General features: G+C 48.1%; 1 protein-coding gene across 4 annotated transcripts in view; it reads right to left on the bottom strand.

Annotated features, from left to right (window-relative positions):
* Positions 1-12,872, bottom strand: part of VDAC1 (voltage dependent anion channel 1) — a 394,265-nt gene that overhangs the window by 20,181 nt on the left and 361,212 nt on the right. For 2 of the 4 annotated variants that reach the window (XM_050792860.1, XM_050792861.1), the window contains 4 exons: positions 2,560-2,632; positions 1,917-1,966; positions 607-759; positions 460-512 (listed from right to left, as the gene is read on the bottom strand). In XM_050792860.1, the coding sequence (XP_050648817.1) occupies positions 460-512; positions 607-759; positions 1,917-1,966; positions 2,560-2,626 (323 nt within the window). In that variant the 5' untranslated portion in view covers positions 2,627-2,632. The remainder of the gene's footprint in view (positions 1-459; positions 513-606; positions 760-1,916; positions 1,967-2,559; positions 2,633-12,872) is intronic. The other 2 variants (XM_050792862.1, XM_050792863.1) reach the window with 1 other exon arrangement.

Raw genomic sequence — 12,872 nt, 5'->3', positions numbered from 1 at the left:
CTAACTCACATGAAATGGCTATTACTGAACCAGAAATCCTGCAGCCTCCATGGCTGAAGCCAGGAGAGCACTAACAAAATGCAGAATCTTATTACGAAACACTGCTAAACGCTGCTCTGAATCCTCTATTAGAAAGTGAGCTCCTTGTGGGTAACAATCATGGCCTGGGCATCCTTAGATCTCCAGATGAGCACAGGGCCAAGCACAGGCGGCACTTAGAAAACATTTGTTGGGTAAACACCAATCCTGAATTAGGAAGCGCTCATTATAGCACAGTCTGTTAATGCATAGATGTGGGTACGACCCCAGGACCAAATTAAAACCAGAGGACTTAAATCGCCAGGTCTTGGAGGCCATATTTTAGGTGTTATCAGCCCCCAAAACATTTTGTCACAAAGGGCTTCCACCACCTGCAACATAAGAGGACATCCTTGTGGAGAAAACAGATGAGAATCTTACCCAGTGTTAGGTGAGAAGGATGAATCGAAGGTCAGCTTCAGTCCACGTGCAAGCTGAACAGAAAAGAAATTTGCCAGTAGGTTTAGTCACAAGGCAGGCCGGCAGATGTGAATTAGCAAATCCGTGTCTTTTCACAGCAGCCATTACCTGATCTTCCACAGTAATCTCGGTGCCTAGTGTATTGTCAGTGTTCCATTTCTCTGTAAACGTCAGGCCGTACTCAGTCCATCTGTACTTGGTTTCCAGACTGCCCGTCACTTTGGTGGTCTCAGTGTTGGCTGAGCCTGAGCTTGTAAATTCCTTCAAAGGAGAGAGAGAGTCACAACCTGTACCACAGCATTCACCTGGCTTCACTCCACTCCTAAACACTACACTTGCCTTTCTGCAAGAGGCAAGACCCTGAATGTGGCGGGGCCAAGGCTAACTCTACAATTCAAATAGATATTTAAAGTACAGCTGGGAGTAAAGGAGCCTGCTATGTAAAGAAATCTTATGGGGAATTCGTTGTCAGCAGACAGCTTCCTTCCTCCCTGTAACTCTTCAGTCTGGACAGGAAAGCATCTCCCCTCCATCCTGGCTCCAGCCCGGTACAGAAAAAAAGCACTGAGCTAAAGCTGACACAGCAGTAACTCAAACCCAAAACTTCTTCCTTCCAACAATTACTGCACACACAATTTAAAAGGGACTACTAAGATTACTTTAAAAACACTTATGTGGTTGAACACAGGTGAACGTGAAAATAAGAAGCACAAGGAAAACTGAAACTGAGACCTGCCCCATTCTGCTCTGAGTATTACCCGCTGCTGAATTGGGGGCCTATTGGCATGGTTCCCCTGGACCACCCATCATGTAGAAAATGGACTGAATGTGAAAACCACAAACTGCCAGAATTTTTTTTAAAAAGTACCTTCTTTTGGTTTTGCCGGCCATGTCATGACAGTTATTTGTTGATCTACAACAAATTCCCATGTTCCATACAATGGTCACTATTTGGGTAATGGGTACACTAGAAACCCAAACCTCACCGTTACACAATACATCCATGTAACAAACCTGTACATGTATAGCCTGAATCTAAAATCTTTTTTCAAAATAAAAATAAGCCAGGTGTGGTGGCTCATGCCTATAATTCCAGCACTTTGGGAGGCCAAGGCAGGCAGATCATCTGAAGTCGGGAGTTCAAGATCAGACTGACCAACATGGAGAAACCCCGTCTCTACTGAAAATACAAAATTAGCCGGGCATGGTGGCATGCGCCTATAATCCCAGCTACTCGGTAGGCTGAGGCAGGAGAATCGCTTGAACCCTGGAGGTGGAGGTTGCGGTGGGCTGAGATCATGTCATTGCACTCCAGCCTGGGTGACAACAGCGAAACTCCATCTCAAAAATAAATAAATAAAATAAAATAAAATAAAAATAAATAAATACTCATGTTCCACGTGGGCTGGACAACTTACCAATCCATTCTCAGATTTTGTTTTCAAATCAAGCTTTATTAAGCCAAATCCTAAAGAAAGAAGAAGACAACTGTTAATAGGTTAAATAACTATCTAGAGAACAGCACCTCTGCCTCCCTCACGGTTGCTTCGAAATGCTTTTTTAGAAGAAGTACACTACTGCCACACGGGCTGAGGGCACCCAGTCTCTGCTGCTGCTCGTGGGGGGAGTTCAGCTGCCATGGAACAGCAGCAGACAGAATGCGCACAGGCCCACCTGGGTCCCACCTGCACTCCCAGCAGGGTTTGAGAAGAAGATGCCTGACAGCTGGCAGAGACACAGTCATCAGGCCTCGTGGGCATGTGCCTAAGCACAGGCTAAATATAGAAGCTGCGCTCCACTGCAGCAGCTTCCACAGGGTTGCTCCACACTTGGAAGAGAAAACAGGAATACCCACTTGACAGCATCAATGCAGGAGCCCGTCCAACTGGGGGCACAACCAAAACTGCTTCATTTGCCACACAAATGAAAGCTGCTTTTTTCCTTCACGTGAAAGTTCAGAACAGCTGACCTACCCAGGTCTCCTAAACAGTTATCGGTAAAGTCTCAAACATGCCAACTCAGTCTGGGGGCTGAAAGGCACCCGCTCTCTGCAACACTCACCATAGCCCTTGGTGAAGACATCCCTGGCAGATTTGCCAAGATCAGCATACGTGGGTGGCACAGCCATCTTCTGCTATGATAAAAGAATCACCAGAATAAATGCATTGGTAATTAGGGAAATTAGCTTTCCATCAATAACAATTATTAGATGTAATTAGCAACCAATAAAAATCACCTAGCACTAAAACTTCCAGGTAGCTTATCCTCCCACATGGGCCAAGAAGCCCTTGCTGTCTTGTACTTCATTTTGTGGCCAGAGCTTGAGACACTCAGTGAGTCTTTGTTGACAGAGGATCAACAATTTAGACCTCTCCTCCTCAGCATCCCCAGGACTGAGCCCAGGCCCAGAACAGAGTAGGAGTCAGGAAATATTTGCTTAATGAATAAACTGTCAAAGACACATTCCCATGAGCCAATGACTTTACTGAATTTTAGGACTGTTGCCAATAAAACATATCCTCTTACAAAATGCCAGCTACTAGGACATTAAATGCGCCGAATAGAAATAAGAGCTTTTCATGGGAACATCATTTTCCATGTGGCTCTGATTTCATTCATTCAACAAATATTTATAGAGTACCTACTACATGCCAGGATGGGCCCAACTTTTCACAAAACTTTTGGACTTTATGGGAACCCACTTCGTATTTCTCATAGGAAATACAGTAAAACCTAACCAATTTGGCAGCTGTTCACGTGGAAAAAACCCAAATACATCCTACAAATAAATTAATTTAAACAAACATTTTTTTAAGCTCCAGTGTAACTTTATTTTCAAAAATAACCATCAAAGGACTACTTGGGATTGCTGCATATCACTAAGTCAATCAACAAACATTTATTAAGCACCTCAGTGCTCAAGGAAGGAGAGTAACTCAAATAGTCTTTGCCCTGAGGAGCACACTGCAGTCCTGGAAGGCTTTGCTTTGGCATGCTGTATATGCTGTGTACACAGGATTAATATCCTCATCTGGGACTGTACACTGTGTGCTCTGCCCAGGAGCAGAGGGGGTCAAGCATGAGAAAGCCTCATCTCCTGCACCTTCTCCATTCCCAGAATCATTAGTCTCAACCAGAAGGACCATTCGTTTTAAAATACAGTATACCTAAATTATCAAAATGCATCTGCATATACACCATCTGAAGTTACATGTATATATACTCACACAAGTAAACACATGTATGACTTGCTCCTGGTGAGTGGGAGGGAGCCCACTAAAAAGTGGTTCAAGTGATCCTAAGGGAACAATATAACAAATGGAAGTTGCATTCTTGGCCAAAGCTTTAACTTCAAGGCATTGCAGGAGGCCACAGACTCACTGAGTATGTTGCAAAAGAAACAGTATAAACTTCTACAATTTTAAATTGTGAAGTTGTGGTCCAGGTCCTACTTTACTTTTTCCAGATGCTTTGTTAATTTTATCCCAGCTCACTTTTGTGTCAGAGCAGAGACAGAAGAGCAGCAAGCTGTTTACTCTGTCCTATTTTTGTCGCTGCTATGTTATTTCTTGCACATGATCAGGCTGGAACCATGGACAGGTCAGCCCACATTAGGATCAGGATAGAGCGATGAGGAGGAAGAACCATTTTACACTGCCCGCCACTGGCTCTTTCAAGTCTGGGGGCTCCCCTCTCCCCACCTGTTCCTCCCTCCCAAACTAACCCTGTAGGTACATCCCCCTGGGATAGACCAGGAAACCATCCACCAGATCCTCAAGAAATATCCTTTGCCTGACCCCTTCCTAGGAGAACAACTCTGGATTGAAAGCTGAGGCAATGTAACCCCAGGCAGACACAGAACATAACAGCAAATGGCCCAGAACATTCTCCACCTGACAGGGTTAACAAACCATCAGTGAACCAAGCACCCCCCTTCAGTGCTATCTCTCCCAGCTGGGCTACAAACTCAGCTCGGGGTGGGGCTAGGGAGACAGGAGGAGAAGCAGTCCCGTGGTAATATCTGTGGGTCAGCTAAGACCTCCCTGGACCTTAGGAGCCAGAGCCTTCCTCACGACTCTCCCCTGACCCCACAGAAGAGATGCCTCCCAGACACAGTAGCCTTCACATCTGGACTGGTCCCCGCTCAGGATAAAGGCAGAACACTCATCCACTTAATGTTCCCCAAATGCCCTCTCTCATCACTAATCCCCAAAACCCAACAAGCACAGCCACCTGTCAAAAAGCACCCCACCCACAGCAAACATCAGCCTAAAGTACCAGGCCACTAAGGAGATTACCACCCAAGGACAAGGGACTCAGACAGCAGAGCTCAGAAGAGCAGACCGGACCCCTCCTGGGGCCTCTGGGAGCTCCAACACGGCCAAGCTCTTTTGGGGCTGTGGGGTCCCACAACAACCACGTAGTTGGTACCAGCAGCACACAAGTGAACTTGCTGGTTCACTAAAACATATCCTTATCCAACACCTCACTGTAAACATGCTGGATGCTGGCTTTCTCTTCTGTGTGTCACGCTCTCTTCCCCATCTCCTTGAACACAGACAATGAAGCATAATCTCCCCCATTCTGGACCCCTAGGTAAGCATTCTCCCCAGCACAGCACCTGGCAGGGAAGACGCACAGAAACCGCTGGCTAAATGGAGTCAAGTCTACTCCTGAGCCTGAAGTGACACCACCGAGGACAGCAAAAGGATGATTTGCCCCTTCACTAAAGGCCCCCAACTGCCAGGTAGTGGTAGCTTCCCCTCCTGCTTTTTGTGCACTTCAGCCCATCCCCCGCTGCACTGATCTGACGGAACTTAGGAAGGCCCGAGACAGTTCGGCCGCTCCCTAAGAAGTTCAGCTTTCTTACAGCTACAAACAGCACCCCCAAAATGCCCATTTTTACACAGCTCTTGAACCCATTTCAGAGATAATCTGCATTCGTTTTCTAAGGCGAGGACTGGAGGAAAGAAAAGTCGGCAACCTGCTTTCACTTAACACCCTGCCAGGGCGCTGACTTGAAGGCTGAACCCTGGCCCCCACCCCTCCCAGTCACTCCTTCCACCCAGATCTGCTCTAAATCGGAGTCTGTACAGTTGGCTACTGACACACAGCTGTCTCTGCAGCATCCAACCCCCAGGGGCCATCACAAGCCACGCCTCTGGAGGCTGCGTATGAAGCAGGGCAGTCTGACATCAGCAAAGCAGCTAGCCCTGGAGAGACAGAAGTCAGAGGGTGTCCTGTGGGAGACAAAACCACAGGCCTCTCTGCCTGACTGATGGCTTCAGGGCAGAGCCTGGGGGCTTCGTTCCCACTGGTTGGTAGGAAAGAGAGGGATGGACAGGGCCAGGCTGAGCAGACCCGCCTGCAGTCACTGAAGACTTTGAGAAGGACCAGCAAGTCACGCCAGGATACAGGAGTCCCTGGTTCCCCTCCACAGCCTGCCAGTCTACCTACCCAACCTTTCCTTGGCTGACCTTGAACAAATTATGCAAGCCCCATTCCAGCTGAGGAATGAAAATCTGGCCCATACTGGAAGCTCAGAGGGGAAGGATAGTGTATCTATCACCCAGCGCAGTCTGCATAATACTTACGTAACCTCTGTCTTGGGGGTACACATCCTTCCTGGCTCATCAGCTGCATGGCAATGACAGCTGCTCTGCTCACCGTGCCCCCACCCCACCCTACCTCATACACCTACCCCCAAATCACACCTTTGTACTCAAAGCACCCCAGAGCCTGTCATGCATAAATTTATCCAAAATATGGAAAAAGCTATGTATATAAAGATGCTAAGGCCTGGCTGGCACATAATAGGCATTCAATATAAATGTGTTTGATGAGTGAATGAGCAATGAGCATCAAAGTATTATTGAGTAGTAGGGGAAAAAGTAGAAACTTGGAATCTGACAATAGGAACTTATTATAATGTAACCAGGAAGAGCGAGCTCCCTCTGCAGGGCCACTGTTGCAGCACCACCAAGAGTGGGGGAGTTGGGGAGACCCTCGACTAGCAATGACCCCCACTCTCTGCCTGCTCCCACCTCGGCCTAAGGAGAGCTGAACTCAGGTTGAGGGGACCAAGTGCCTTCAGAAGCACTGGTTAACTCTGACCTCAATACCATGCATGGATTTTATTCTAAGGGCCACCAAGAGCCACTGTTGAGTGACTGCCACATCTGTGTTTCAGAAGCTTACTTAACCAGCAGACTGGCAAAAACGTAAATAATATCCAGTGTCAGTGAGGGTGTGGAAAACGGTCGCTCTCGTTCATGCCAGGTGGGAGTACTACAGGTACACTCTTTTTGGAAAGCAATTAACCCAGCATTAACCCTAGTGGCAATCCCACTCCTAGGAAGCTGCTCCACTGTAGCAACCAAGGCACTCGAAGACGTGTACATCAGGATGCTCACTGTAGCAGTACGTGTAACACAAAACCCAGAAGCAAACTAAAAGTCCATCAAAGGGAAAATGAATGAAAAAGAAATTAAGGTACTATACTTGCAAACTAAGGCGTACCACATGGTAATCAAAAAGTATAAGGTGGGTGGCTCATGCCTGTAATCCCGGCACTTTGGGAGGCTGAGGTGGGTGGATCACTTGAGGCCAGGAGTTCGAGATCAGCCTGGCCAACATGGCAAAACCCCATCTGTACTAAAAATACAAAAAAAAAAAAATCAGCCAGGCGTGATGGTGCACACCTGTAATGCCAGCTACTTAAGAGGCTGAGGCACGAGCTTAAACCAGGAGGCAGAGGTTGCAGTGAGCCAAGATCATGCCACTGCACTCCAGCCTGGATGACAGAGCAAGACTGTCTCACCAAAAAAAAAAAAAAAAAGAATAAAGTGCATGTATGCGGTGGCACTGAAAGATAGCTATGATACAGTTAAATGGAAAAAGTCAGAAAATTTGTAATTCCATGTAATTGGAGGAAAACCTTTTACACATCTTTCTATGTTCATGAATGGATGGGAAAGCACGTGGAAGGATACAAGCCAATCTGCAAATTGGCGCTGGCTTAGATATGCTTCTGGAGAAGGAGGTTTAGGAATGGACTTCAAATCAAATTTTCATTTTTTTGTTCTGCTTCAATATTTAAACTATTTGTGTATACTGATAATTTGTTTAAGGATAAAGAATTTTAATACAAAACTTAGCCAGATGTGGTGGTAAGCGCCTGTAATCCCAGCTATTTGGGAGGCTGAGGCATGAGAATCATTTGAACCCGGACACAAAGGTTGCAGTGAGCCGAGATCATGCTACTGCACTCCAGCCTGGGTGACAGAGCTAGACTCCCTCTCAAAAAAAAAAAAGGCATTTTAAAAGCCAACCACTGTGCCTGAAATTGAGCTGTGTTGTGTCCCAAGTCATGTTCCAAGGCTGCTACAGTAGCCATGCCAGAAGGCTACCTAGAATGTCCATACAGATTGCAAGAACAGATTTAAACTACACTAAGATGGAAGAGCTATCAGGCAAGATCCGTCGGGGCACATTTCACTCCCAGGTGACCACTAGTGGCTTGGCCACTTTGCCAGAAATTATGAGCAGGGCGGAGCTCCCTAACTTCAGTGTGCACAAGAATCACCGGAGGCACTTGTTCAACAAAAGCCTGCCAGAGGAGGTGGAACTCCTCCTGCCCTACCTCTTAGCCTGTGCCTAACAGGCAGGGCTGCCCCTAGGTGCCACTGAGAAGCAGCAGCTCAGGGTGGTCCCTGCACTAAGCACCCACCAGGCCCCCATCTGGTAGAAATATGCTCTTTTCTCTGCAGAGGCTCCCTCAAGAGGATTCAGGCATGTGCCGGGCATGGTGGCTCACGCCTCTAATCCCACACTCTGGGAGGCCGAAGCAGGAGGATCGCCTGAATGCAGGAGTTCGAGACCAGCCTGGGCAATATAGTCAGACTCTGTCTCTTTTAAACAAAAAATAAAAAGAAATAAATAGTAATAATAGAAGGATTCAGGCAGGCGAGCTTTGCATCCCAGGAGAGCCAACAACTACTGCAATGGTTGACACAGGGAGCAGGGTGCCCATGGGTCTCCAAGACTCAGCTAAGAACAGCTGGGAGGAAAGGCCTTAGGCCTAAGGAAGTTGTTACAAGGAATAAGTGAAACAGGCAGAACAGCGGAAGTATCTGGCATGGAGTTAAGTGTTCAACAAATGGCAGTGGTAACCATAATCCACTACACTGGATACTCTGTCTGCCCCTCCAGATCCATTCTCCTCCCTTTCACCCTGCTCTGTGCCCCCAGAAGTGATCATTATGGACTGCTATCCATGGGTTTAGGATTGGGCTTAGCCTATCAATGTGAGGTACTTGCAGAAGATGAGAGTTTGGGGAAGAATGAAGTCGGAGTAGTCACCCCGAGTCTCCCTCCCTGCTGGGCCTCAGATGGGTAACGACTACCTTCCTCTACCCAAGGCCACAGCTCCTGCCAAGAAGCTCCCTCTCTTGTAGGCCTCAGAGTGTTAACAGACCAGAACTGACACCCTGTCCACAGCTTTGCAAATGATGTCTTCATTAAACTCTTGGATTACCAAGTGTAAGTGTGCACCAGATCCCTGCAAGGACCCTAACCAACAGAGCAATCACAATCATCATCACCATCATTGCCATCATCTTATGATTCTGCTGAGGAAGAGAATACTATGGAAAAGTCTCTGGCCCCGCTGTTTCACCAACACCATTCTAGGTGGTTTGTCAGGGCAGAACTAGGCCAGCCTATAGGAGGGGTATCAGACCAGCCAGGGATCACAGCAACAGCACCTCTTCCTAGCCCTGAGGACCAGGAAAAGCAACTTCCCCAGCAGAAGGCAACCCTAGCTCTAAAAGCAAACGTGGGGGCAAACACAGTCAGCAGCTCGCTCACACACACGCACACACACATACACTCCAGCACTTTCTCTTTCTTGCCAGGAAGAAACAGCCCAGGGGAACAGTTCCTGGTTCGAGCTCCAGGATGCTGGCAAAGGCCGATGGCCCTGTGCTCTGGTAGCAAGTCTGTGTACCCAGTGCAGCTGTTCTCCCCTCCATCCTTCCACAACAGTCGCGCGGTGGGCAGTAGAGCTTTCCAGGGGTAGCTTCTATTTTCAAACACCCTGGCAGCTGGGCCACCACCAGCACAGCTGAGTTCCATGCTGAGCTCCTAGGCTCAGAGGAAGGTTGCTGACTCAGGGCAGCCTGCCCACACACCTATTAAGGGGAGATGGCCTGGGTTGGCAGCCAGTACACTATGGTCTGGATTCCAGGCACACTTGGGGACTGCCCGACCTCAGGCACCTCAAGTTCCCTGGAGCCTCACTGCTTGGCCTGACCAGGTGGGCTTGAGACAGACAGTGGTTGGCCAGGTAGCCTCAGGAATCAAATAGATCTGAGTTCTAACCCACCCCACCACTTTCTAGATATGTGAGCTTGGGCAAGTCGCAACTTCTCCACTCCTTCTTCTTCAGCTCTAATATGGAGAAAGACAGCCTGAATTGGCGACACTGCGAGGACTGAATCAGCTCGTTAATATACACTTGGTACAGTGGCTGGTGCATGGTAAGCAGGGAACACACACAGTATTTTATCACACGTTTTCATTTTGTATATTTATTATAATAATGGCTACTGAGCATGTTCAAAAGGTCACCCTGAACCACAAGGTCCAGAGTCCTTCATGTCCATAATGAGGCATTGTTTAGCTGACCAGGTCCTGGAAGAACGCCTCCCACCAGATCCCAGGGAAAACTGACCCTTATAATAGACACTCAGCACCACTGTCCTTACAAGAAATAGAGGTGACTCCATTGTCCACTGCCAGTTGGCCCACACTCAGTCATGCACAAGGTCACTCTGATTGGTGTGGAAGAATAATGTCTCCCATCTGAACACCAATTTTGACTTTCCAAAAAGCATTCACATCTATTAGCACCTTGCAAGGGTCCCTTGGAGGGCAACTGCAATGTGAGAGCACCACCATTCAGATCAGGCCTTCAATCCCAACTCCACTCCTGCCAGGCTGTGTTACCTCAGAGTGGTTACCTCACCTCTCTGTGCTCGTTTGCTGCCCTGTGAAATGGAAACACACTACCTCTCTCCCTGGGTATAGGGTGGTGAACTCAACATCACAGAACATTCGTTGAGCCCCTAGAAAGGTGCTGAGCAAGCCCTCAATCAGCAATCACTGTGATGATGACAATCATACTTTTATAGCAGAGAAACTGGGCCAGGCGCAGTGGCTCACACCTGCAATCCCAGTACTTTAGGAGGCCAAGGCAGATGGATCACGAGATCAGGAGTTCAAGACCAACCTGGCCAAGATGGTGAAACCCCGTCTCCACTAAAAAATACAAAAAAATTAGCCGGGCATGGTGGCGGGCACCTGTAATCCCAGCTGAGTAGCGTGAGGCAGAGAATTGCTTGAACTCGAGAGATGGAGACTGCAGGGAGCCGAGATCATGCCACTGCACTCCAGCCTGGGCGACAGAGTGAGTCTCCATCTCAAAAAAAAAAAAAAAAAAAAAAAGAGAGAGAGAAAGAGAAACTGAGGCACAAAAAAGTGACTTGACCTGTATGAGACAGACCCTGTGGCTCATTAGACCTGTGGTGTGGGCCCAAACTACTCTCCAGTGCTCTTTGCAGCACAGTTCTGAGTAAATAACTTAAAGTCCCACTCATCCCAAATCCCCTGAGTACGCGGTAAAATGGAGAAATGTGCCCAGACCCAGCTGAGAAGCCCACTGATCACCTTTTCTCAGTGGCTACCACAGGAGTCCATGGAAAACCCAAAGCCGCAGACTACAGAATCTTGGAGCACTGGGAGGTGCTGCCTCCAGGCTTGGGCTGGTCCTCAGCCATACATGCGCCTCTCTGTCACTACCACTGAAGACACTGCACCATGGGAAATTCCATCAAGGGCGAAGTGGACTTCAGTGCTTCAGGAGCATCTTCCTGGTAAGGGTGGAGGGTGGAGGCCCTTCACCACCCCAACATGTTCACTGTCCACACTCGCCTAGTGTTCAGCAAGGTCAGGGGCCCACAGGCACTTCATCCCTGTATGGTCTCCCACTTTCTATGCTACAAATAACCCCTGCCTACAGCCCCACTCTAGAATAGCAGAAATAAAACTAAATCATCAACAATGAGTAGTCCCCACTACCCAGAGGCAGGCACCCTACTCTGGACAACCCCAGCATAAGCTGTCCATCCACCCACCACGACGGAAGGGGTAACAGACCCAACACCTTCTGTAGAATCCCAATCACCCACGTCACCCTCCCTGCAAGCCCAGAAACACCAGTTCAACAAGTTTCCCTCGGGACTTGGAAAACCAGAGAATGAAGACAATGTGTTTAAAGCACTTATTTCAAGAGACTATACAGTCTGTTACAGTTCTTTAAATATCTGTGACTCTCTTCTAGGTGAGGCTGTTTTCCACAAGTGAGATGTGTGTGTCCCTCAAAACGATGTCCAGGACCAGGCATGGTGGCTCACACCTGTAATCCCAGCACTTTGGGAGGCTGAGGTGGGTGGATTGCTTGAGGCCAGGAGTTTGAGATCAGCCTGGCCAACACGGTGAAACCCCACTCTACTAAAAATACAAAAATTAGACAGGCGTGGTAGTGTGTGCCTGGGATCCCAGATACTCTGGGAGGCTGTGGTGGGAGGATTGATTGAGCCCAGGAGATAGAAGCTGCCATGAGCCAATATGGTGCCACTGCACTCTGGCAACAGAGCAAGACCCTGTCTCAAAAAAAAGAAAAAGAAAAAACGTTTAGGATCAAAGGACTATGGTCTGGGCCTGCAGCCCTTCACATGCCCATTCAAAAATTCCACAAATACCTAATAAGCACCTACTATGTACCATGTACTGAAATAGTAAAACTCTGTCAATAAAGGTGGGTGGATTCTGATACGAGAGTGCATTTACCCCCACAGACCCTTCTCAAGCACCTACTGTGTGCCAGACAGCATCACGCCAGGCACTGAAGACAAAGTAGCACAGGGCCTCAGTGCCTCAGTCTGACCCTTAAGAGCTGAGTTGGTCCAGAGCTGGGGTGGGCAGAATGCAGGCAGGCCCTCGGTAGTCTGCCCTGGTCTTCCCCTGCCTCAGTGGAGAAGTTTAGGCAACAGAGGAGCCCTTTCCCTTATCTCCCCAGGAGAGGAGAGGCTAGTCAAGGGGACAGGGACCCCGGACCGATCAGGCCTCTAAAACAGGGTCTGCTCCTGCAATCAAGGTCTCCACATGCAAACTTACTGCTCGAGCTTGACAATGTCCATCTGTAAACTTACAAGACTTTTCATAAATTAACGTGAAAGTTACTCAATACCTGGTATACAAATGCTTGTCAATAATAGTGCAAAAATGCTTAAAAACAGGAGCTACATTTATTG

The sequence above is a fragment of the Macaca thibetana genome, chromosome 6, assembly GCF_024542745.1.
Source record: "Macaca thibetana thibetana isolate TM-01 chromosome 6, ASM2454274v1, whole genome shotgun sequence".
NCBI lineage: Eukaryota > Metazoa > Chordata > Mammalia > Primates > Cercopithecidae > Macaca > Macaca thibetana.
Note: the sequence above shows the minus strand (reverse complement) of the source record. Positions and strands in the feature narration are given on the sequence as shown.